Source organism: Periplaneta americana, chromosome 3, assembly GCF_040183065.1.
Source record: "Periplaneta americana isolate PAMFEO1 chromosome 3, P.americana_PAMFEO1_priV1, whole genome shotgun sequence".
Lineage (NCBI taxonomy): Eukaryota > Metazoa > Arthropoda > Insecta > Blattodea > Blattidae > Periplaneta > Periplaneta americana.
The window spans coordinates 27,715,310-27,740,734 of record NC_091119.1 but is presented as its reverse complement, the minus strand read 5'-3'; the positions used below and the strand labels follow the sequence as shown (position 1 = coordinate 27,740,734).

Here is a 25,425-nt window from a genome sequence, read left to right as displayed (position 1 = left end):
TCGGATACATCTGTACTACTAGGTTCAAAAAGTTCCCGGAATTTGCTAGTATCATAGAAACAACGTACCTTAAACACTATTCTACAGCACTCCCTTCAAAATAGTTGCCTTCCGCAACAACACACTTTTGCCAACGCGTGTAGAGTTCCTGGAAGCAGGCCTGGAAGCCATTTCGTGAAACCCGTCTTAGTGCTCTCGTCGCGTTTGCGATAACCTCTTCAGCATTGAATCTCCGTCCTTTCAGATGACTTTTCAGACGGGGAAACAGAAAGTAATCAGGTGGTGAGAGATCAGGAGAGTATGGTGGGTGATCCAAAGCAGTTATGTTACGCACACGCTGAGCGATTGCTTCATTTGTTACAGTTGTTGGTCGGCCGCTGCGTACGTCATCTTTGATGCTATCGCGGCCACCAGAAAAGCGTTTATGCCAGTCATACACTTCTGTTTTTTTCATTGCTGCTTCGCCATATGCTTCTTCCAACAATCTTAATGTCTCTGCAGGAGTTTTGTGTAACAAAACACAGAACTTGATGTTTGTACGTTGCTCTGTGGACATAATTCCAAATGCGACGAACAAACAAAACATAATGATAAACAATTGCCTACAACTCAAAACCAACAATCGCCATTATCAACAAACTTTAAGGAAATGACATCATGAATGTTACCAACAAAACAAATGTATAATATACCTTGTTATATATTAATACGAAAAATGGTAGTAAAATTCCGGGAACTTTTTGAACCTAGTAATATTTTACAAGGATACTGTTAATGAGGATATGTGAGAACCTTCCCGTAAACTGTACATATAGTTAGATCACAGTCTACTATATACAGTCACGAAACTTGAATTTTGAGGGTGCTAGAAACAATAGACTGTAACGGTACTATTTTACATTGCCTGTAATGAGGCGATATTAGCGATCCTAGTGGTGAGCAACTATATAATGTTTGCATATTTACTACATATTGAGCTTCGCGACTGTATATACTAGACTGTGCTTCGATCTCCATTAACAGATGTAGAAAACTGATGCCCATACTGAGTATAAGGTTATGAAAACTTACTTGAAATATTGAAATAACAAGAAACTGTTATTGGAGAGAGTAGTTGTGATACCACCCTATGCACTTAAGTAAAGATGCGTACACACGTAGCGAACGAACAACGAACGAATGATGAAGCAAAACTTCGTTGTTTGTTCGCTGTTCGGAGCAACATACAAACCATCAGCAAATGGTCAAAGAACATTCGCGTTCGCCGATTATCCGCAGTAATAGCAGACGAAGATATAATTATAGCAAGTGTAGCCGTTATTATTATAGGCAGTTTAATAAAAAGAAAGTTAAAAAAACCAAAAGGCAATGGTGGCAGACGCCACTCTACGAAAGTCGCAATCGATATAAGACACTGACTTGCTTCATGATTTACGTCGAATTGAAATCGGGACAGTTTCACAACTTCTATCGCATTTCAGAAAGAGACTTCGAAATATTACTGTGCAAAATAGGGCCATAAAATTTTCTGCTTCCTATATACATCAATAAGTTTGATGACATCTTCTTCAGTCCACTCCGGTTTCGACATCCTGTTGGTGAAATTAAATTAACCGCTGCGTTCTGCTACGAATTCCAAACAAGTGGCAAATCCCGTCCAAAACGAATGCAAACTTCTTGTGATGTACCAACAAGCGACGGATCACTACCGAAGGCAATTAAAACGATCGGTTTGCCTTTGCTGCGTCGTCCACACGTTCCGATTTCAATCGGCGAATGCATTCGTTTGTCGTTCATTCGCTAAGTGTGTACGCACCTTAACATGTGGGAAGACCTTGAAGACTCAACACACTTCGCCAGCTGAGTAAGCACTATCTACTCAAAGCGGGTCTGCTCTATTTTAAAATAATATTTCATTCAATCTTTGCAAACTTACAATTAGTAAGGGCAGCTGATTTTTGTATTCGTCTGTCTGCTGGGAAGATCTAATGGTGTGCGGACTTGAAGAGAAGTTTCGACATGAGGGCGTAAACAGTTCCCTCATTACGTTCTTTTTCGCATGTTTATTTTTACATCTACAGCTAACGTTAATTTTAAATTAGCATTATCATCATTGCCATTATTTCAACATTTTCTTTTTTTTTTCATTTTCGATATTCAACATTAGATTTATAATACTTCATCAGAGTAGCTCTCATGCTAACCACACGGTACTTCCATTCTGGTTCGAAGATCGTCCACTTCTGCTTCGGCATGTGGGCGTGAGGCCAGCAGCTGGCTAGTCGGTCTGGGCCCTTAAAGGTCTATAGCACCACGGATTATTATTATTATTATTATTATTATTATTATTATTATTATTATTATTGTTATTATTATTATTATTATTATTATTATTATTATTATTATTATTATTATTAGGTAGTCGTTTGTCTCTTTAGCTACTGAATGGTCCAAGTATAATTCAGAATAACACTCATATAATTTATTCTTGGACCCGAAATATTAATCTTTATTTAATTTTTGGCCGACATATCTTTGTTTAAATACACGATTTTAACTTAACATAAAGTTCAAGAAGTCTCCGTTAAATGCTAGGACCTACGCATGCCGAATTGTATGCTTGCTGTCATCAGTTGAATGCTACCTAATGTACAGTACTGGAATGTCAGTGACAAGCGTTATCTAATAATGTAGATAAATTACGTTATGGCCGCCCAACCTTATCGTGTACAAAATTTTATTTGATTGCATAGTGGTATTAGTTACATTTGATAAACGTTTTCGGCTTCGCAGTGTCATCTTCAGATCCAATAGTTTATTTTTTTCTTTATGAATACATTGATAAGTTAGAGTTAAAATATCTGGATGCAAGTTATGATTGTACTCAGTGTTGTCATGGTAATTTTTCTATTGGCCATACTCCCCACCTCTTGTTTTCTCCCTTGAAATATATTTTACTTTCCTCTCTCTATCTCTCCGACTGTCATTTAATGATTTTTTATATTAAAGAAGTAAAGAAATTGTTTTGCTTTACATTTTAATTGTAAAACAAGCTTGATTTAAAGAATACACCATGTAGCCCCACCGTAGATGCACACTTGTGTCGATGAATCTTGGAGAGTGTATTTGTAGCACTTCTTGTTTTTCAACCATTATTTTGTATAAGTCTGAATTCCAGTGCTGCAGAGGTGGACAACGTTTGTTTATGAACATCAAGTAAAATACATTAGGAACAGCAAAAGATGATCTTAGATCTGTACAGACCTTCGTGTACAAAACATAGGCACCCATATGCCGTATGGCTCCGTACAGGCAAAATTTTCTTTTCCCCATACGATTAATTAAAAAAATTGTGGGTTCCCAGACGATATATGGCCCTTATGGCCTTATTGTACTGTATATTGATAATATAAATATGTGATCAAATATTACGTTAAAACATACGAATTAAAAATATTTGCTAATATAAAATGTCACATTATAAAATGATAAAATATGTGCAATAGAAGAAGGAATATAAAAGTGGATATTGTAAGAGTAATTATATTTATGAAATAACTTAGCAGGTACAATTAATATCTTCGTATACAGACGTATTCTCTTCCCATATCATCCGTATCAGCCTGTGCCGTTCGTTTCTGGAAATTAAATGTGTAAATAAGTATAAACTCTGGATTAGATGGCCATATAGTTATCCAATACGCAAATAGCTTTATCTGCATATAACCGGATACTGACAAAAATGTCACGACGTCACTGGATGACTGACTATAAACAATAAAAATCATCGGATTTATGTGAATCCCCTGCTTTTTGTTTTGTTTTGTTTTTTTTTTTTTTGCTAGACACGGTTACTGGATTTATTAAGAGGAACTGCGACGTTATGAATATATTCTTAATAATAATAATAATAATAATAATAATAATAATAATAATAATAACAATAATAATAATAATAACTATCATAAAGTCCCAAAATTCGTCATTCATTATCTGAAATTCTTCTTACAATCAGGATATTCGTACTGTAAACACAATAGTTGTACATGCAGCAAGATTATGGTAATATAATAAAAGATTCAAAATATGTATGATAAGACCTTCTTGTGTTAAATTCTAACATACCTTGTTGTTGGTCTTGGCGCCTCTTGTTCTGGTTCCTGTGAGGGTGCGTTCGTGTGGTATAGTGTAGAGTCAAAGAGTGTGTGTGTTTTGAAATTGAGTTGTGTGTTGAGAATTTCGTTGGGGTGTTTTTTCGTGTGTCTGTATATTTCATATTGTTCTAGTGTGTTTAGTTTCTGGCTTTTTGGTTGATTATGTAGTATTTCCAAGTCGAAACATGTAAACAAGGTACGTTAGAATTTAACACAAGAAAGTCTTATCATACATATTCCGAAGTGATACAGTGTTAAAAGTTTCGTAATCAAGATGTATAAAAGATTCAATTTCAATCTATAAGATTTATCTATTTTTTTTATTTTTAAAATAGATAAATCTTATAGATTGAACTTGAATCTTTTATTATATTAAACTAGATTTATCTGAAAACAAAATGAATTGTAAAAGATTATGTTAAGTTTATTTCCAAACGATCTTTTAAAGGCTTAAAGAATTGCTAATATGTTTTATTTTACTCTGTGCAGAGGGCGCATTGCTAACTCTAAACCTCAAAGATTTGTACACCAGATACACAAATGATGTCATTGCCACGGCAGCATTTGGACTAAGTGTGGACTCCTTAAAACAACCGAATAACGAGTTCTATAAGATGGGTCAAGAAGCAAGCAATTTCGAACAAGCTAAATTATTCATCTTCTTACTGATCCCAAAGTTGCTGCAGGTGAGTTAATTTTCAATATATTTCAATAAAGTCAAATCTTAACAACATTATATGCAAATCTAGCTTTCAGATAAAGCTCCCTGTAAAGCTGATTTGAATAATTTCAAGGGAAAAATTGTTCCTGGGCCGGGTATTGAACCCCGGACCTTTGGCTAAACTCACCAATGCTCTTACCAACTGAGCTACCCAGGAACTCTACCAGAACCCGACTCAATTTCTCCCTTTATATCCATAGACCTCAAAGTGGGCTGACAACCGTCAAGCAACCAACACTGAGTGCACACAAACTCTCTGTGGCTTAAATTGTGGTTTTCTGTTAACGAACAGTGACGAGCATTGACGGAGCTTTACCTGAAAGTTAGATTTGCATAATACACGTCACCGCTGTGACAGATCAGTTGGGATGGGAGAGTTGAAGTACCGAGCTAAAGTTCTTCCTCCATTGCCGCTCACTCCCTTTCCTTGATTCACCTACCTCGACAGTTTTCTCACAGCCCTCTATACTTTGCTCACCTATTGAAACTTTGAAGGCGGTTAGAGGTAGGTTTCACCTGGACAGTCTCCAGGAAAATGACTTTTGGGAACAACTGGATAATACCCACGGCAGAGCAATGTCGATAGTCGACGTTACTCGTTGGCCACTAGTCACCGGGCCGTACCGAGCCGTGTCAGAAGATAATCGAAATGGTGGTAGTAAAATTCGCGACTATATTCTTAAATAAATCACTCTATTAGTCAAGTGCAAGATTTATCCAGTACAACGACGATGTTTTGAATGCACTCAAAGAAAATGCTTATGTAGTAAGATCCTAAAGTAGGTTATGACAACGAAATAAAGAGGAAAAAGGTGCGGTTCACGGAATATCATTCAAATAACGGAAAGTAAATTTCCGGTTAATGTTCGCCAAAGCATTAAGTGCATAATTATGACCGCGTTGCAGTTTTATTTGTGGCTTAGAGAAAATACCTAGCCTTTTACGAAAAAAAAAACTTTTAGGGGACATCAAATTATTCACCGCTTTAATTATATTACTGTCTATCAATATTACGAAACAAAAACTGTCAAAACGGCCATGACCGACTAGAAACATCGATACCGAATAGATAAATCCAATTGGCCGTGATGAAGTAAAGGAAAATGCGAGAGAGGTTTTAGTTCGAGATAAAATGGAGACACAATTTTGATGACCATACTGTTAGTAATTGGAGATCGCTTGTAAGATCTGTCTTAATCTTCTATGTATAAATATAGTCCAAGCAAATTGGTGGTCCAGGGAAAAATCATTGCAATAGATGAGAGTTAACAGTGGTGCTATCTCTCAATAATGTTCAGAACGAAGGAGGTAGGAGAAAAAGAAACAAATTTCTCCTTCTAACGACACCACAGACCAAAATCATGTTCTTATGTTGGCAACATTGTATATGTAGTTAAATTTTGTGGTAAACGTAACGGCACGGTTCAAAGCTACCGTAGTAATTCTCCAGTATAGCGGACTTTTGATTCGGGGAACATTTTCCTCCTGCTCTGGATGCCGAAATTTGAAATATCCAGGAACAGAGAATTCGCGCTGTGTGGACGAGCTGAATATCCAGCTAATGAAGATGTACAGTACGATCCTAAGAAGTGTGTACGAATTTATTGCTTCTGATGATCTGTCTGTGGACAAAAAACGGAGTGTAACTTTTTTAAATCGCTAACATGCTGTGAATTACTGAAATTATTATCATTTGTAATGTCAATTCCAGTAACTAATGCCTGCTATGAAAGAATTAGCTATCACTTGACTCGGCCACATCTTTACAGATGACAAAAACAAACTGTCACAAAATCTGGTTAAGACAGACCTGCAACTAAAGGTTAATTTTGGAGTACCTACCATCTCCTGAAATTGTGCAGTAGACTGTCTTATGGACAATTCTAGTGTAATTTCTGCAGAAAAAAATGAAAATAAATTAGGTTTAAGAGGAAGTAATGATGATTTGTCATTAAAAAGGGGGGGGAGCTTTCTTTTATTATAATTAGTGAAATGAGAGGATTTATTGTGAAGACCTCCTCTCTCACACTTGTGGATAGTAATCAGGAGGCCCATCCGAAAAGAGAAAGAAGCATTCCTCTTTCTTCAATAATATAATATACGTAACATACGATTCGCTGTATGACATTAGTCATACTTTTTCCTAATAATGTATGATAACGAAATACTTTATACATTTATTAAATTCATATAAATGATGTTATCCAGTTATTCCCACTATTTTAGAAATTAATAGCATTGGCACTTGTTCACATCCACATGCTAAAATTGAAATTTAGGGAAACTCGCCTAAATCTTACCACAGTAAATCAGCCTTTAGATATAATATTAACGGATAAATCAAATGGCAAACTGCAGATTTAAAAGAGTCTGTATGTGATACAATAACATAATCTAATTTCCATTTCTAATAACTCATGTATTAGATTGTAAGTACACTTCGGCTTACAAAACACATTGATTCAAAAATATTACTTCTGACAAGCAGGCGTGTATTATTATGTACATAAGGTATGTGTATAAAATTATAATTGGAAAAAATAAATTGAAACAACTTACAAAAAAAAATAATAATAATATTTTGAGGATTCAACTTTTTCATTTTTGGTTCAACTTATATTACCGTTTTCATTTTGCTGTTGTTCTGATAGATGTCGCTGTAATTCCGAAAATTGTGTTCCTATAGAATTTGTCTCCTGATAATAGGAGTACGGTATAGTATAATGAGAGAGAAGCTATTAGAATTTAGTTTCTTAACGGAACCAAACATTAAACTCCACATAGTTTGAAATCGATAACATTTCTAGGGTTGTAGAATACACGTTTAGGTCGAGTACACCAATTGCCTACAAATACATCTTCAGTTATCGTGTATTCCCGATAGGAGACACTAACTTAGGTTCTACATACTTTGTAATCGAAAGCTCACAAACTATCTTCAAATGCATCTTTCCTCAGTCTAGGTTCTTTGCAATCGATACCATTTCTAGGCATGTAGAACAAAAGTTTAGGTCAAGCATACCAATTAATGTCTCCAAATACCTCTTCACTGATTACGTATTCCTTCCGTTTTCTAGATTCCCTGTCAGAAAGGTAGATAGCAGTATTCGTCCAATATACCTATTACATACATTTTAAAATAAATTTCTCAATTCCTCTTACTTTAAATGCTGATATACATTGGCGTTTTATCTAACAAGATTATCCTTCCATTTTTGAAATCTATCTCCATTCTTAAATTCCTACATTTAGATTATTCCTATAATTATTTATTCTCTGGGACCCTCTAGTGATCTTCGTTCCTTTAACTATATACGTAGAAATATCTAACAAGCTGTTAGCGGCTGGTGAAGGGGGGTTGTATTTTATAATAATTAGTGAAATAAGTGAGTTTATCGTGAATGCTTTTTCTCTTACAGTTGTGAGTACTAACCAGGAGGCAGTGTACTTTGCCCGTCCAAAAAGAGAACGAAGCATTCCTCTTTCTTCAATACGTCTACTATACTATAATACCATATACGTAACAAATGATTCACTGTATGATATTAATCATACTTTTCCTAATAATGCATGACAACGAAATACTTGATACATATATTAAATTCATATAAATGATCTTATCCAGTTATTCCCACTAATTAAAAAATTAATAGCATTGGCACGTGTTCACATCCGCATGTTAAAATTGAAATTCAGGGAACTCGCCTAAATCTTACCGCAGTAAATCAGCCCTTTAAATATATAATTAACGAATAAATTAAATGGCAAACTCTAGCTGTAAAAGAGTCTGTATGTGATACAATAACATAATCTCATTTCCATTTCTAATAACTCATGTATCATATATTCATAAAGACTTGTAAGTATGCTTCTGCTTCCAATCAAAGCACTTTAAGTCAAAAATATTACTTCTGACAAGAAGGCGTGTATTATTATGTACATAATGTATGTGTATAAACGTAGAATTGGAAAAATAAATAGAAACAACTTACAAAAAAAATAATATTTTGAGGGTTCAAGTTTTTCATTCCTGGTTCACCTAATAATATCGTTTTCATTTTGTTATTGTTCTGATAGATGTCTCCGTAATTCCGAAAACTGTGTGCTTGGGAGTTCTTACAGAATTTGTCTCCTGGTATTAGGAGTACGGTATAGTATATGAGAGAGGAGGTATTAGAATTTAGTTCCTTAACGGAACCAAACTTTAAACTCGACATAGTAATTATTAATAATAATAATTATTGCAAGAAGTGAGTTTATTGTGAATGTCTCTTCCCTCACAGTTGTAACCAGGAGGCAGTGTACTTTGCCCGTCCAAAAAGAAAACGAAGCATTCCTCTTTTGTCAATACATCTACTATAATATCATATACGTAACATACGATTCGCTGTATGATATTAATCATACCTTTCCTTATAATGCATGATAAAGAAATACTTTTTACATATATTAAATTCATATGAATGATCTTATCCAGTTATTCCCACTATTTTAAAAATCAATATTATTGGCACGTGTTCACATCCACATGCTAAAATTGAAATTTAGGGAAACTCGCCTAAATCTTACCACAGTAAATCAGCTCTTAGATATAATATTAACGAATAAATAAAATGACAAACTTCTGCTTTAAAAGAGGCTTTATGTGATACAATAACATAATCTCATTTCCATTTCTGATAACTGATGTATTATATATTCATATAGATTTGTAAGGACGCTTCTGCTTACAAAGCACATTGAGTCAAAAATATTACTTCTGACAAGAAGACGTGTATTATTATTAGGGATCGGATTTTTATGTAAAAACATTATATTCCTTTCAACCTAACCGTATATAAATAACAAATATTTGCGAATCTTGTAATTACCATTAATATATTAAAATTTGATACTACATATTTTTACATATTTACCCAACATTACATATTATGACTTGGTATTACATAAATCTACATATTTAAGGGTTTTATTCACTTTTACTTCTCTGAAGAGGAATAAAAAAACTTCTGCTGGGGAAGTTTACAATTTCAAATGCACAGATTTAAAAAGCCTTTTTACCTATCCAAGAAAGGATATATTTCGGGATGAAACATAACGTCCTTAGTTCCAGTAAGTAATAGAGGCACTTACCCCATACCGCCCACTGTAAATATGAATGAACAAAAGGCAACCTTTCTCATACATCTACAAATATTGTAAAAATCACTCAGAAAGTAGCGTTGCCTTCATGCGGTGGATGGGACGAGAACGACATGATTTCTCTCGAACTATAATTGTTCTGCACACGTTTTAACAAGCCGTTCCCATGCAGTTTGCAACCTTACTCACCTTCTTCCTAATCCTTCCATGGAAAACCTGTGTCAAGTCTGACATGAGCCGCATAGTTAGGGGTTTTTATAGTATCTACAGGGTGGGCACAAAGCTATCCCCTATAAATACCTCAAATATACACATTATTTAAGTAATTCATAATTCAGACATAAATCCACTTTACACTAACTTGTGTTCTAAGTGTCTAAAGGATAGTAGGTATGTCCTCCATAATTCTCTTCACACAAAACAAAGCGTCCACAGGTTCGGTGTGACATTCGCCTCAGCACCTCAGCTGTGATTTAATTTCAAACTTTCACTACAGATGGAAAAATAGTAATGTGTCAAGTGTGCGGTAAAAAAGTCAGGTGCTCTAAGAAATCACAACGGGAGAGTCTTACATTTCCTATACCTGCCAGATATTGATATTAAATATTTTCATGATTTTACATATTTTGGTACATATTCAGCTTATTTTTCTTACATAAATATATACTGTACATATTTCACACCTTGATATTACATAAAAGGCCGGTCCCTACTCATAAGTGTTGTGCCTTTCAGGCTCTGGGATTCAGTCTCATTCCTGGAAACATAGCAAATTTCTTCAGAAATTTGGTGAAGGACACAATAGCAACGAGGGAGCGCGAAGGCATCGTAAGACCAGACATGCTGCAGTTGTTGATGCAGGCCCAAAAAGGAACATTACACGACGAAAACTCTACGGACCATCACCATAAAAATGATAGAAAACGTAAGTATTACAACCGAAGAATAAAAGCATTTAATCAGATGATCAACCACATTATGGGAAGCGAGTTTTCTCGTTGGACGAATACAACTGTATAACATTATAAACGCATTTCGTATGCACAGTTTTTGTGTACGATGGCATTATATATTGTTATTATTATTATTATTATTATTATTATTACTTTATTATTATTATTATTATTATTACTTACTTACTTACTTACTTACAAATGGCTTTTAGACAACCCGGAGATTCATTGCCGCCCTCACATAAGTCCTCCAACAGTCCCTATCTTGAGCAAGATTAATTCAGTCCCTACCATCATATCCCAAATCTCTTAAATCCAGTTTAATATTATCCTCCCATCCTCTGACTGAGATTCTAGCTGATATGTACATCTATTCAGGCAGTACATCTATATTGACGATATGTATCAGAGGAAGAACAATTGTTTCTATACATCTGAAGTCTGACTAGTGTAATATGTAGCTAGTCTGTCATGTATATAATGGAGGGGGGAAAGGAACTGGCCAACCTACCCCATTATCTCCTGGTCTAGTTGCCTCATAAGCGGTGTCTTCTTGGTATCACTTGTGAGGTTCAGACCTGTCTTCGGACAGTTGACTAAACAATTATCCTCCCATCTACATCTCGGCATCCTCAAAAGTCTTTCTCCCTCAGGTCTTCCAATTAACACTTTATACGCATTTCTGGATTCACCCATATGTGCTACGTGCCCTCGAGTGTCATTTATATTTGAAGAGTCCACTGCAAGAATGATGGATGTCATTTGGAATACATTTTTCAGGAGAAGCAATTGAAAGTTTGAAATGCTTAGTGCTCAAAGCTGAACTCTGATTTTCCGTTCATTACTGGACAATGACTATCAATGTTAATGCCATATAACTCTCTATGTACATCATATTATGTCTTAAGCTATGCATTGACAGTCTTGGTTCATTTGCGACAAGAAAGTGACATGCATCATTCTTGCAGTGGACTCTTCATTTGTTCCTGTTGCTCCAAGATAAATGAATTTTTCCACCTCTTCAAAGGATAAATTTTCAATTTTTATACTTCCATTTCATACTATGTTCTGGTCACGAGAAATAATCATATAGCCTACTTTGTATTATTATTATTATTATTATTATTATTATTATTATTATTATTATTATTATTATTACTACTTTAATAATGGCGAGTACTTGTCTACGTCATTCCTTGATATGAAGCTAGCAGTTATGTAGATTTTACTGACAGAGTCGTTGCCCAGGGTGCGCCATAGGTGGCTGGTCTACGCTACACCCGCGATGAGATGAGATGATGATGGAGATTTGTTGGAATGCCATAGGGGCACCGAAGCTCTCGGAGATAATCCCTGCGTTATCCGGACTTATGAAACATTAATAAAGATAAAAATATACAACATTTTATTCTTAATAATGGGCCGTTCGATATCATGGTTCATGAACAAAGGGTTGCTATGACAGCAGTAATATATTCAATATTATTGCACGGAAAATCGTTTTGTAATAGTAATATTATAGTACAAGTTATAATGTCAAAATCATAACAATAACAAACAAGAAACAAAAAAAAAAGTTTAATATGACCACCACCGTGTTCTTGAATAAGAAACAGTCGTTCCTTTATGTCATAAATAGCATTATGGTCTGTCCAAAACAACTTCCGACCTGACAAATGGCGCTTTTAGCATGTTACCATGGCAACCATTCAAATCAACCAATCACGAGAGACGCGTAACCATGGTAACGGGACGGTGTTGCCATATCTATGTTTACAAGTTGCACGTGAATATGAATACCACGGCCCAGTGGTGAATACAGTGTCCGAAATGACTTTGAGTTGGCTGGTTAGTGCGTACTTTATGTGAATTAAAAATATTATTTAGTTGTATTATTGTTTTAGTTTATCGATACTTATTGTGTTTAAATTATATTACACGTATTATCTTGGAGTGTGTCATTGGTGGAGTGTGTGTTTTCTAGTTTCTGCGAGAATTTCTAGAAGGTGACTTGTGCAATGTCGGAAGGAGGGAAAGGCAGGCGGAGAACAAAGAATACTGTACAAGGTGTCCAGTTAAAAAGCCAAGCGTGAGAGATGGTGTGTTATGTTATGTAAGAGAGTATTTTGAGAGGTAAAAAGGTAATGGTGGGCCTCTTTCACCTTCGGCGCAAGTCGTAATGAGAACTGCTGCCTGTGTTAAAATTAATTAGAGCACTGTTATCGATATTGGAAAAGAAAAAGGCCGTGTAGATTTTTAATCATAAATATTTTTATAGTTTACAATTTTTTTCAACGTCTTTCCAACAATATTACATTGAAGAATACCGACACTCATAAAAGTAGAGGCTTCGTATTAAATTTAAACCTATTTTTACAGTTTACACTCCTTTCGACGCCTTTCTAACGGTATTACATTGAAGAATACTACTACTACTACTACTACTACTACTACTACTACTAATAATAATAATAATAATTATTATTATTATTATTATTATTATTATTATTATTAATGGCTTTAGAAAAGGAAGATCATGTGTAGATCCATTATTTAGTATGAAACTATTGTTAGAAAAAAGAAGAGAATTTAACTTAGAAACCCATATAGCTTTTATTGATTTTGTGAAAGCTTTTGATAAAGTCCGAAGAGACCTTTTATTCGACATATTACAAGAAAAAAATATTCCAAATTTGCTTTTGCAAAATATAATAGAAATCTACACAGACAGTAAAATAAGTGTCAAAATAAATAACTGTATATCCGAAAGAAAATTAGTTAATAATGGAGTTCGACAAGGTTGTCCACTATTACCAACTTTATTTAATATTTATATAAATGAAATTATTTTAAAATGGAACCAAATCTACACATCAGGAATCAAAATAACCAGTGCTCTAACATTAAATACCTTACTCTATGCCGATGATCAAGTCATAATTTCCAATTCAGAGGATAATTTACAAAGAGGATTGTATACATTAAATAAAATATTAAAAGATTTTGGGATAGAAATTTCAGCACAAAAATCAAAAGTAATGGCATTTTTAGGACAAGACCCAGTCAGAAGTCAGATATTACACAATAACCAATGCCTCGAACAAGTGCAAAATTTCAATTATCTGGGTTATGAAATATCTTATCAAAATGAAAAAGATGTGAACAAGAAAATTACCAAATTTACACAAATTCTAGGAATAATAAACAATGCATTAAAAGCTAAATTAGTACAAAAATCTACAAGAATAAAAATATATAATACACTAGCATTACCCACCCTTTTATACGGAAGCGAGATTTGGTCATTAAAGAAAAAAGACATGAACAGAATCAAAGCAACGGAAATAAAATTTTTGAGGACAGCAGGATATACTCTTTTAGACCGAAAAAAGGAATGAAGAAATTTTAGAACAATTAGAAGTAGAGTCAGTAGAAGAAAAAATCAGCAGATACAAATTCAATTGGCTAGATCATGTAAGAAGAATGGAAAATTCATGAATCCCAAAAATTATGATGCAATATAAACCTAGAGGACATCGTCGACCAGGAAGACCTTTAAGAAGACTGCTAGATGGGGCCGAAACAGGTCTACAGAGGCCTAATTCGTGAAGGATGATGATGATGATTATTATTATTATTATTATTATTATTATTATTATTATTATTATTATTATTATTATTATTATTATTATTGTTATTATTGTTATTATAGACTAATAAAAATAATAATGTACACAAATTTTAATGCCTAGTGTTCAACAAACTTGCTAGAAATGTATGTGTTCATGTCAGCCGTTCATTACTGCACTCTATCGGCAGCGCGCTTACACGAAAGATGGGCAACATGACAACATTGCTCCCCCTTCTCTGTAAACTGTCAAGTCGGAAGTAGTTTTGGTCAAGGTATAGTAAGTGTATTACTAGAAATTTTTCCAATGGCAACCGATATCGAATGTTTCAATTCCTCACTCGTAGGCGTACTAAGAAAATATACCCTAATTTCGGTCTACGCGATCGCATTTTATCCCTAACTCAAATATGTTCACCAGCTTACAAAATGATTATACAAAAAAAGAGTCCATTTCTCAATTCATGTAACGTTTGAAATCTTCTCAACGCATTGGAACATTGTCTATTGCATTCGTAATTGTAATAAACGAGGCCAATACGAATTCGTAAAGACAAAACCATTGTAATAGTAATATACGTTATAAGAGCGGTATGTTGACGTTTTCATGGTCGAGGAAAAGATTGAAAAAGCGAAACGTAGTTGAGCTTTTTTAATTTCCGAGAACATGAAAACAAACATACCGCTCGTGTATCGTACATTATTTTGTGCGAAGATCGTTTATTACATACCTGAAAGACGAATTTCTAATTAGTTGCAATGAAATCTCCATCTTGGTTTCTGTTTAATGACGGCAACTTCGGAAAACCAAAATATCTATCTTCAACATTGTTGCTATAAAATGTTTTCTGTGTTTACTATACTCCAGCAGGCCAAGATATACGTCTGTCTTTTTTTTCCCCCAGTCTATAAATGCGAACTTAAAACAAACGGTAAGATTATGCAATGATTTATTTTTCATTTTAATATTTTAACAATATTATTTATGTAACATATTGCAGTAATAACATCGGCATCTGGAATCTTGTTGATTTTTTCACGGCTTCCTTAATGTTACTTGTATCAGGAATGCAATAAGTTTCGTAGAGTAGTAGACTTTACTTAATTTTTGCAAATATTTAAAAACAATAATTAACATTGCAATTTAGGTGAACTTGCAGTGGTAAGTTTCCAATTTATAATTATTACTATGTTAAACGTCTCTAAAAATAATATGTTAAAAGCCTAAAGCAGTAAAATGAATGTCGCGCTTAAGCGGTAAGAAGAGGGAAATTGTTGTGTGTGTTACGTTGGGAATACTGAATGTGGTATTTCACACTTACCGCGTATTGGTTCTGTGCGGAAAACAAGCAAATACGCACGATCTCGCACAAAAGTTATTGCTTTCTGTATTGATAACAGCAATTGTTAATTTATACAAGCGTGACACAGTTACCATAGCAACGAATTGCACATCGAAAAAATATCCCTCTAATGCATAATAATAATAATAATAATAATAATAATAATAATAATAATAATAATAATAATAACTGAAATGTTTTACTTTAGCTGGTAGCATTACGACCGTAAGGCCTTCTCCTCCACTGAAGCAATAAAAAGTATACATACGTTTGAATGAACACAACAAATTGGGTTAGATGAAAGTTACAAGAGTTATTTAGGCCTATTAATTAATGAAATAGAGGTACTATGAACTATTAATTAAACAAAAAAATACAAACTGTGTAGAAAAATTAAACTAATATAGATAATATATTTAAAATAATGTTAGATAATTGGTATAAATTATGACAACTTGTGAAAATAAAGCACTATCAGAATGCATGTAAAGGAAAGGAATTAACGGTCACTGACTACATGGTAAAGTCCGTATAATAAACAATGAATTGCTAAGAAGGTTATGCTTTAAGCTATTTTTAAAAGTGTTGCGACCCCTAATACTTTGTGACAAGGAATTCCATTGTCGCGAGGTGGATACTGTAAAAGATTATGAATAACCAGATGTTCTATGAAGAGATATACTTAGCGTGCCACAGATAAGTGATCTGTTATTTACATCGTGGTTAGATTATACAGATAGGAGAAACGAGACGAAAGGTAATTTGGTGATGAGGTGTGTAGAATTCGAAAGAGTAAAGACAAAGATCACAAAATTCTGTGTTCTTTGAGTCGGAGCCACGAAAGACTTGAAAATGACGGTGATATGTGATCATATCGTTGGATATTGCACACGTTTCTGACGCACATATTCCGAACTCGCTGTAAAGGCTGGTTCACAATAAACCGGAAACGGAAACGACAACAAAAACGAGAACGGAAATAATGCTAAAATGAATGTATTTAAATGTGAGCATTCACAATAGTTAATTGTGAATACTCACATTTAAATGCATTTATTTTAACAATATTTCCGTTCTCGTTCCCGTTGCCGTGTTTGTTCCCGGTTAATTGTGAACCAGCCTTAACTTGTCTGACAGTTCAGAACTTAGGTCACTTAACAGGACGTCACAATAATCGAAGTGCGGCATTACTAGGGTGAGTCTTAATTGCTGGGGTAAGAATTTTCTTAAGGGGACACTCAACTTAAAAATTGGAGAAAAAGAGTCATAGAAATGAAAAATTAAATTTCTACACTAATTTACGTAACAGAACTAAATTAATACGCAGAATTCTTCCCCTCTTCATTGAGAAGGCACAGCAAATGCACAAAGCCAAAAAATAAAAAATGATAATTAAAAGTGATATTTCAATTAATGATTGATTAAAAATTGAAATATTTTTTATTTTGAAAAGTATTGGAGCTAATGAGCTGAGATTTGGCATGTTCCTTTCCATGTGTATATTAAACTTTTTCTCCAACTTTGTAAAAGATTGGTCAGATAGGAAAAAAGTTCCAAAATATAGTTGAGTGTCCCCTTAAGCGACCCAAACAGTGAATGGAGGAACAGATTTTTTTTATTGCTTCTTTAACTTGAAAATTCCAATCTAGTTTATTATCGAAAAAAAGGAACCAAGATTTTTTACAACAGATGAGTAGGTGACTGGTGTGTTATGTGTAAACGACTGGAAGAATACTGTCATTAAGAGAGTTAAATGAACGTTTATGTCCAAAAATTATAGATTGAGTCTTACTTGGATTAAGTGCGAGTCTAGATTTGGTATTGGTATGGAACCAAAAAGTTATTATGTAGCCATTTCAAATTGGGACCTTATTTTAGAAAAACCTTATTTATGTACTTATTTTTTCCTACAGAACTTGATGACGAAGACATTGTTGCACAATGCGTTTTGTTTTTCCTGGCCGGATTCGACACAACATCCACGCTTCTGTGTTTTACCACTCACCTGCTGGCCGTTCATCCAGAAATACAGAGTCGTCTACAGAACGAAATTGACGAGACACTTCAGGCAGGCGGTGGAAAAATCTCATACGAGGCGCTTCACGGTATGAAATACCTCGACATGATTGTGTCAGGTAAGCTTAGTGAGACTTTTGTATCTATGTTCAATAATTCATTGAGTTGCAAGATAATTTGATGATCAATTTAAAACACTTCGTTCAGTGGCAATGCTAACACAAGTCTAGTGGCCAGTTTCTTCAAGAATTGTTTAATTTGGCTTAAATAGTGTTAAATTAACAGCCTGTTTATTTTTAACATTATTGTTAATATATTTTCCATTTCTTCAACATCACTTTGTTTAAAACTATCAACACTTAACTATAACAGTCGTTAACACTATTTTAACCACTCAATAGCACTTGGTAATGATTTTGCACATGTAAGACAATTTTTTATTGACTGATATTATTCTTTAAATTCTGTATTGTAGAGTAAGTTATGAAACATGTATAAAGTCATAACCTGGTACAGTAGGCCATGATCGATAAAGAAGACAAATGAAAGTTGTAGGTTACTATTATCTATACTAATAATAAATCTGTAGTCAAAATTTTTCTGGTAATTTTCGATTTTCCAAAAATAATTGATGTTAACATGTATAATTAATCATCCTAAAACCGAAAATAGCTTTTTTGAAATTTTTGTTTGTCTTCTTGTCTATGCGGATGACGTGAATATGTTAGGACAAAATCCACAAACGATTAGGGAAAACACGGAAATTCTACTTGAAGCAAGTAAAGCGATAGGGTTGGAAGTAAATCCCGAAAAGACTAAGTATATGATTATGTCTCGTGATCAGAATATTGTACGAAATGGAAATATAAAAATTGCAGATTTATCCTTCGAAGAGGTGGAAAAATTCAAATATCTTGGAGCAACAGTAACAAATATAAATGTCATTCGGGAGGAAATTAAACGCAGAATGAATATGGGAAATGCCTGTTATTATTCGGTTGAGACGCTTTTGTCATCTAGTCTGCTGTCAAAAAATCTGAAAGTTAGAATTTATGAAACAGTTATATTACCGGTTGTTCTATATAGTTGTGAACTTTGGACTCTCACTTTGAGAGAGGAATAGAGATTAAGGGTGTTTGAGAATAAGGTTCTTAGGAAAATATTTGGGGCTAAGAGGGATGAAGTTACAGGAGAATGGAGAAAGTTACACAACGCAGAGCTGCACGCATTGTATTCTTCACCTGACATAATTAGGAACATTAAATGCAGACGCTTGAAATGGGCAGGGCATGCAGCACGTATGGGCGAATCCAGAAATGAATATAGAGTGTTAGTTGGGAGGCCGGCGGGAAAAAGACCTTTGAGGAGGCCGAGACGTAGATGGGAAGATAATATTAAAATGGATTTGAGGGAGGTGGGATATGATGGTAGATACTGGATTAATCTTGCTCAGGATAGGGATCAATGGCGGGCTTATGTGAGGACGGCAATGAACCTCCGGGTTCCTTAAAAGCCAATAAGTAAGTAAGTATGTCTGTCTGACTCCCTTGATGTTTGTTACATTTTCACGCAATAATGGCTGAACGGATTTCGATGAAAATTGGAATATAAATTAAGTTCGCTGTAACTTAGATTTTAGGCTATATGAAATTCAAAATACGTTATTTAAAAGAGGGTTATAAGGGGGCCTGAATTAAATAAATCAAAATATCTCGCATATTATTGATTTTTGTGAAATGTGTTACATAACAAAAGCATCTTTAAAAATCATTTCCGATAAGTTTTATTCTATACAAAATTTTGATAGGACTGATATTTAATGAGATAAATGAGTTTTAAAATTATAATACAATGCCATCTAAGGCGGTGTAATGAAATGAAAACAAATGATTTCGTCTATAAGGGGCCTTGGACAACAACAATCGAAAGCTATGAAACATAGCATACAGAGAATGTTTCTGTGTTTGTATGAAGTAATATCGGAAGCTAAATTAACCGATTTGTATAATTAATTATTATTTCACCATTGGAAAGTGTAGTTTTTCTAGATCGACATAATTCTATAATGTTATTACAGTAACTTCTTAGTGAATCGAGGACAGGTAAGATTAAAATAGCTTCTTATGCACAGAAACCTTGATAGGCTATTCTGTACATTCGTTTCCTGTATTTCTTAAAATAATGTTTATGTGCACATTCATTTCATCAAACACGAATGTTCCCTGGATCAAACGTCCTATTTCAATTATGTAATTACTTTATATTAATTTCTAATAAGTACAGCGGAGTGCACGGGTACGGCTAGTTGAATAATAATATTATTACAAAGTAAGGTTATAGTACATAATGCTAAAATTATGACTTCTCAAAAAAAGAATTTTTGCTGAAACATTTTTAATATAATACTCACTGTGTATTTTGAAACACTACTGACATTGGCTATAGTTCGTTGAAAAGAGCCAGTATCTAGAATGAAGAGTAATTAATAGATGCTGAATTGGAGTAATTGGCCTATTTCTGTTTGTAGGATATTCAAGTCTGGTTTAAATTTCTTGTAAAAATTTGAGGCCTACTTGTTTTGAAAATCTATACTGTCACCAATTGAGTATCATGCATAGTATATAAATCATCATTCCTAGTTACCTTGCCACGTTGAGATTCCACATTTTCTAAATATTCAATATATAATAGCTCACTATCAAAATAGCAGCCGATATGACAATCACTTCACTTCTGAAGATTATTTTCCCTATATTGGCGTTCCAAAGTGTGTTTTAAATATGATATTATATCATCCACGAAACATTCCTTAAAGAGAGACATAACTTCGAGTTTCCTACAGTCGATGTGCATTGAATTTTACAGTTCACAGCGAGAACTTCTTCTCTCTAATAATTATCAGCAATCATTCCGAAGTATCACGACCAAGATTGTTAACAAGGAACTCATAGATCAAAATGATAGATCGCAATAACAATTGTAATTGTTCATTCATAGTGTTCTGCCCAAGGACAGGTCTTTCACTGCAAACCCAGCATTCTCAAGTTTTTCCTATTTTCTGCCTTCCTCTTTGTTTCCGCATATGATCCATACATCTTAATGCCGTCTATCATCCGATATCTTCTTCTGCCCCGAACTCTTCTCCCGTTCACCATTCCTTCCAGTGCATTCTTCAGTAGGCAGTTTCTTCTGAAGCAGTGACCAGCCAATTCCTTTTCTTCTTTCTGATCAGTTTCAGTATCATTCTTTCTTGATGCATTCTTTATAACACAGCTTATTCTGTCTGTCCATTTCATACGCTCCATCCTTTTCCATATCCACATTTAAAATGCTTCTATTCGCTTCTCTTCACTTCGTCGTAGTGTCCATGTTTCTGTCCCATACAGTGCTGCACTCCACATAAAGCACTTCACTAGTCTCTTCCTTAGTTCTTTCTCCAGAGGTCCGTAGAAGATGCTTCTTTTTTATTAAAAGCTTCATTTGTCATTGTTATTTTCCTTTTGACTTCTTGGCAGCAGCTCATGTTACTGCTCATAGTACACCCCAAGTATTTGAAGCTGTCCATTTGCTGCCTCATTTAGAATTCGCAAGTTTACCTTCTTTACTTTTCTTGCTATGACCATGATCTTCGTCTTGTTGGCATTTACCTTCATTCCATTCTGCTCAGAGCTATCATTTAGCTTCAGCAGCATATTCCTTAGTATCATTTCCTCTTCTCCTAACAACGCCATATCATTAGCAAATCATCATCATCATCATCATCATTATCATCATCATCATCACCATCATCATCATCATCATCATCATCATCAGCCATACAGTTTATAGTCCCAGAAGGACTGTTACAGTCCACAAAAGTTTTCAGCCCATCTATTTCAAATGTTACACACTTTATAATAATAATAATAATAATAATAATAATAATAATAATAATAATAATAATAATAATAATAATAATAATAATCAGGGAACGGATTTATATGGACTAAAAATATATGAAATATGTAAATATATATGTAGTTATTTTTACCAAAATATGGAATTAAATATGGATTTTTACCAAAATATGGAATTAAATATGGACTTAAAATTATAAAAAATGACTATGTACGTTAAATATTGGTACATTTTAATCAAACTAAACAAAAAATATAATGGACGTACCTTATCTTCCAATGTAGTTTCAACAAAACACAATTTTTATTGTCTGTTACCATAACAATAGGTTACAAACATTTCTTTCAAGTGCTGAAAAGTGAATCTTCTTCTATTGTCTCTGAGGATAGATTTATACTGACTAAAAGAGCGTTCGACGTCACAAGAAGTAACTGGTACATAATTCAATTTCACAATGTCTGCTGGGGATAAGTCCAAGTTAATCTTCACTGTTGATTCACCACTCATCACAGCAACAACCTTTTGTAGTTCTTCATATCCAGGGTTTTTTGAAAGTACAGTGTCCACCTTAGCTCTTACTGCATCTGCAACTTTACCTCTACCACGATTCAGTTGTTCCACAGTACTATTTATAATTTCAAAACTTTCAGATAGTGAAAGGTGCCTATTTTGGAGACTTTTGAGCGTTTTTATGATGCATGAAAATGTATGCTGAATGTGAGCTAAGTCATTCTTCACACTTATGTCACAGGTAACTGTTTTCGCAGTATCAATTGAGACTGCATCTTCAGAGTCCAATGCAAGGAGAACATTGTTAATAGAGTCTATATGTTCGGCATAATATTCAACTGCTTCTAGCCATGTACCCCATCTAGTTAAAATTGGCTTTGGTGGCAATGGAATTTCAGGGTACATTTCTTTCAACACGTTAACTCTACTGGGAGCTTTGAGAAATACTTTTTTCACTGATGAAATCAACAAATCTACTTTAGGGAAATTGTCTCTGACCACTTCTGCCACACGATGAAATGCATGCGCCACACAAGTAAAATGAGTCAATTTAGGATATACAACAGATAATGCTTGTCCAGCTTTGACCATATAAGGGGCAGCATCGCTAATAAAGAATAACACATTATCGTACATAATACCCTTTGGCCACAGGATACCCATAGCTTCGTTGAACAGTTTAACTATAGTTTTGTTATTGCACTTTTCTAGAACATCACAATGTAAAAGAATTCGTTCAGAATATTGTTCACTTAACAAACCGATAACTACATTACCAACAAGTCTACCTTCTTTGTCGGGAGTCTCATCAATGGAAACCCAAATTGAACTATCTTTAATTTCATCTCTTATCTTCTGTATTGTCTCATCGTAGATGGATGGAGCATACGTCTTCCTAAGTGTTGACTCATCCGGGATTGTATGTTGAGTATATTTTTCAAGGAATTCCCTGAAGACCTTATTCTTTAGTTTGTAGAGAGGAATATCAGCAGAGATGAGAGAACGGCACAGGTCGATGTTAAACTCAGATCTTACATTCGATGTTGTTGGTTGTGTTAAAAACAATTGTCTCTGCTTGGAATTTAGTTGTTTGTTGGCCTGATGTTTACTAGTTGTAATGTGTTGTTGCACCAGGAACTTTTGTGTAGATGATACTGCACACTGACACAAATTACAAAATAATATTTTATTGTCAGTTGATAAACCATCTTCTTTAAATTCTGAAATGTAACTTGTTAGTTTTGATTTTAAATTGACTGAATGACGTACTTTTGGCATATTTACCGTCTTTATAGTATGATTTACAAAACTGAACCTATGTGTACTCTGACTGGCATTTAACTGTTGAGCTGCACAACTGAAGTCTGTTAAAAATTTTAAATTAAATTAATACAGTTTTGTAACTTACTTTCCCATTGTTGATAGGACTGCTAATTTTCAAATAACTCTGATGTTAAAGGGATTACTGAACATGTGTTTAAATCTCTATTGTTGAAATGTATTTTTAAAAGTTAATGGAATTTTGTTTTGTTTTATTGTTAAACCTAATATAATATGGACTGTTTTATATGAAATATGGAAAATATATGGAAATTAACGAAAATATGTACTAAACTCTAAAATATGGAAAAATATGGAAAATAAAAGTAGGATTTTTCAACCCTACACATTGTGAAACATAAAGATAATGCAAAATATAAATTATATTAGCTTTATAAGTAAATATGTATTTACATATAAATCCTTTCCCTGATAATAATAATAATAATAATAATAATAATAATAATAATAATAATGGTTTATTTAACCTGGCACTTTATTCTTCTTCCGCCTACTATCACTCCTCCTATGTTCTGAAAACAGTTCTTCACTATATCCTCCAAGTAGATGCTGAACAGAGTAGGTGATAAAGAGCATCCTTGTCGTAATCCTCTCCCTATTTCACTTCCTTTTGACATTTCTTCTCCTATTCTGATTTTGACTCGTTGTTGCATATAAAGGTTACTGAACAGCCTCCTCTCTTTCCAAGTCACGCCAATTTCCTTTAGGATCCCCATCACTTTATTCCAACCCACTCTGTCAAACGCCTTTTCTAGGTCCACAAATACTACATACACTTCTGTACTCTTTTCTTGATATCTTCCGCCGATTGTTCGTAGTAGTTAGTTTCCCTTCCTGAAGCCAAACTATAATGTGATATCCACACCTGTGGAGTAACGGTTAGCGCGTCTAACCGCGAAACCAGGTGGCCCGGGTTCTATTCCCGATCGGGACAAGTTACCTGGTTGAGGTTTTTTCCGGGGGTTTTCCCTCAACCCAATATGAGCAAATGCTGGGTAACTTTGGGTGTTGGACCCCGGACCCATTTCACTGGCATTATCACCTTCATCTCATTCAGACGCTAAATAACCTAAGCTGTTGATAAAGCGTCCTAAAATAACCTACTAAAATAAAAAATATTGCGACAGCTACACCGGGGTTCGAACGCGTGTCCGTTGGTCGCTTAGGTGTGGCGGCGAGGGGAGCATCTGGATGCCGAGAGGGTAGAGGGGCGGTGTACTACTGCGGCGCGCGAGGGGAGGTTGCGCGCGCATCTGGTGCTGGCAGAGAGGAGAGGGATCTGGATTGTTCGAGAGTGCTATCTCTGGACACGCGTGGAACCTTCTCGTCTACGTCGCTGTGGTTATAAAAGAGAAGACGCAAGTGAACGTCATTCATTCAGTCAGTAAGCCAGTCTTGTGTAGCAGTGAAGCCAGCTTCGAGACCAGAGCGCGACTTGAGTTATGTCCGTAACTGTGGAGCCTGAAGCCCGGAGTCCGAGTACAGTGGACCGCAGTTGGGGGACCTGAGTTCGAAGTTCAGCGGATCGTCGCTGAAGGTCTGTGGTTCGAGATTCTGTGAACGCGAGTGACTGAGCTAGAAGAACTAGCCAAGACAAACGAGCTGTGAACTGAGAACTGACCGTTCTGTGTTGTAAATAGTGCTTTGTAAATATTAGTTAAGATTAACAGTTCACTGTTGTTCGTAATAGTCCAAGTAAATTGTCATTGTCGTCAGTGGA

At 34.5% G+C, this 25,425-nt stretch overlaps 1 protein-coding gene across 1 annotated transcript in view; it reads left to right on the top strand.

Annotated features, from left to right (window-relative positions):
* Positions 1–25,425, top strand: part of LOC138697008 (uncharacterized) — a 68,582-nt gene that overhangs the window by 10,276 nt on the left and 32,881 nt on the right. The window contains exons 4-6 of the mRNA XM_069822599.1: positions 4,644–4,840; positions 10,753–10,942; positions 17,855–18,076. Of these exons, the coding sequence (XP_069678700.1) occupies positions 4,644–4,840; positions 10,753–10,942; positions 17,855–18,076 (609 nt within the window). The remainder of the gene's footprint in view (positions 1–4,643; positions 4,841–10,752; positions 10,943–17,854; positions 18,077–25,425) is intronic.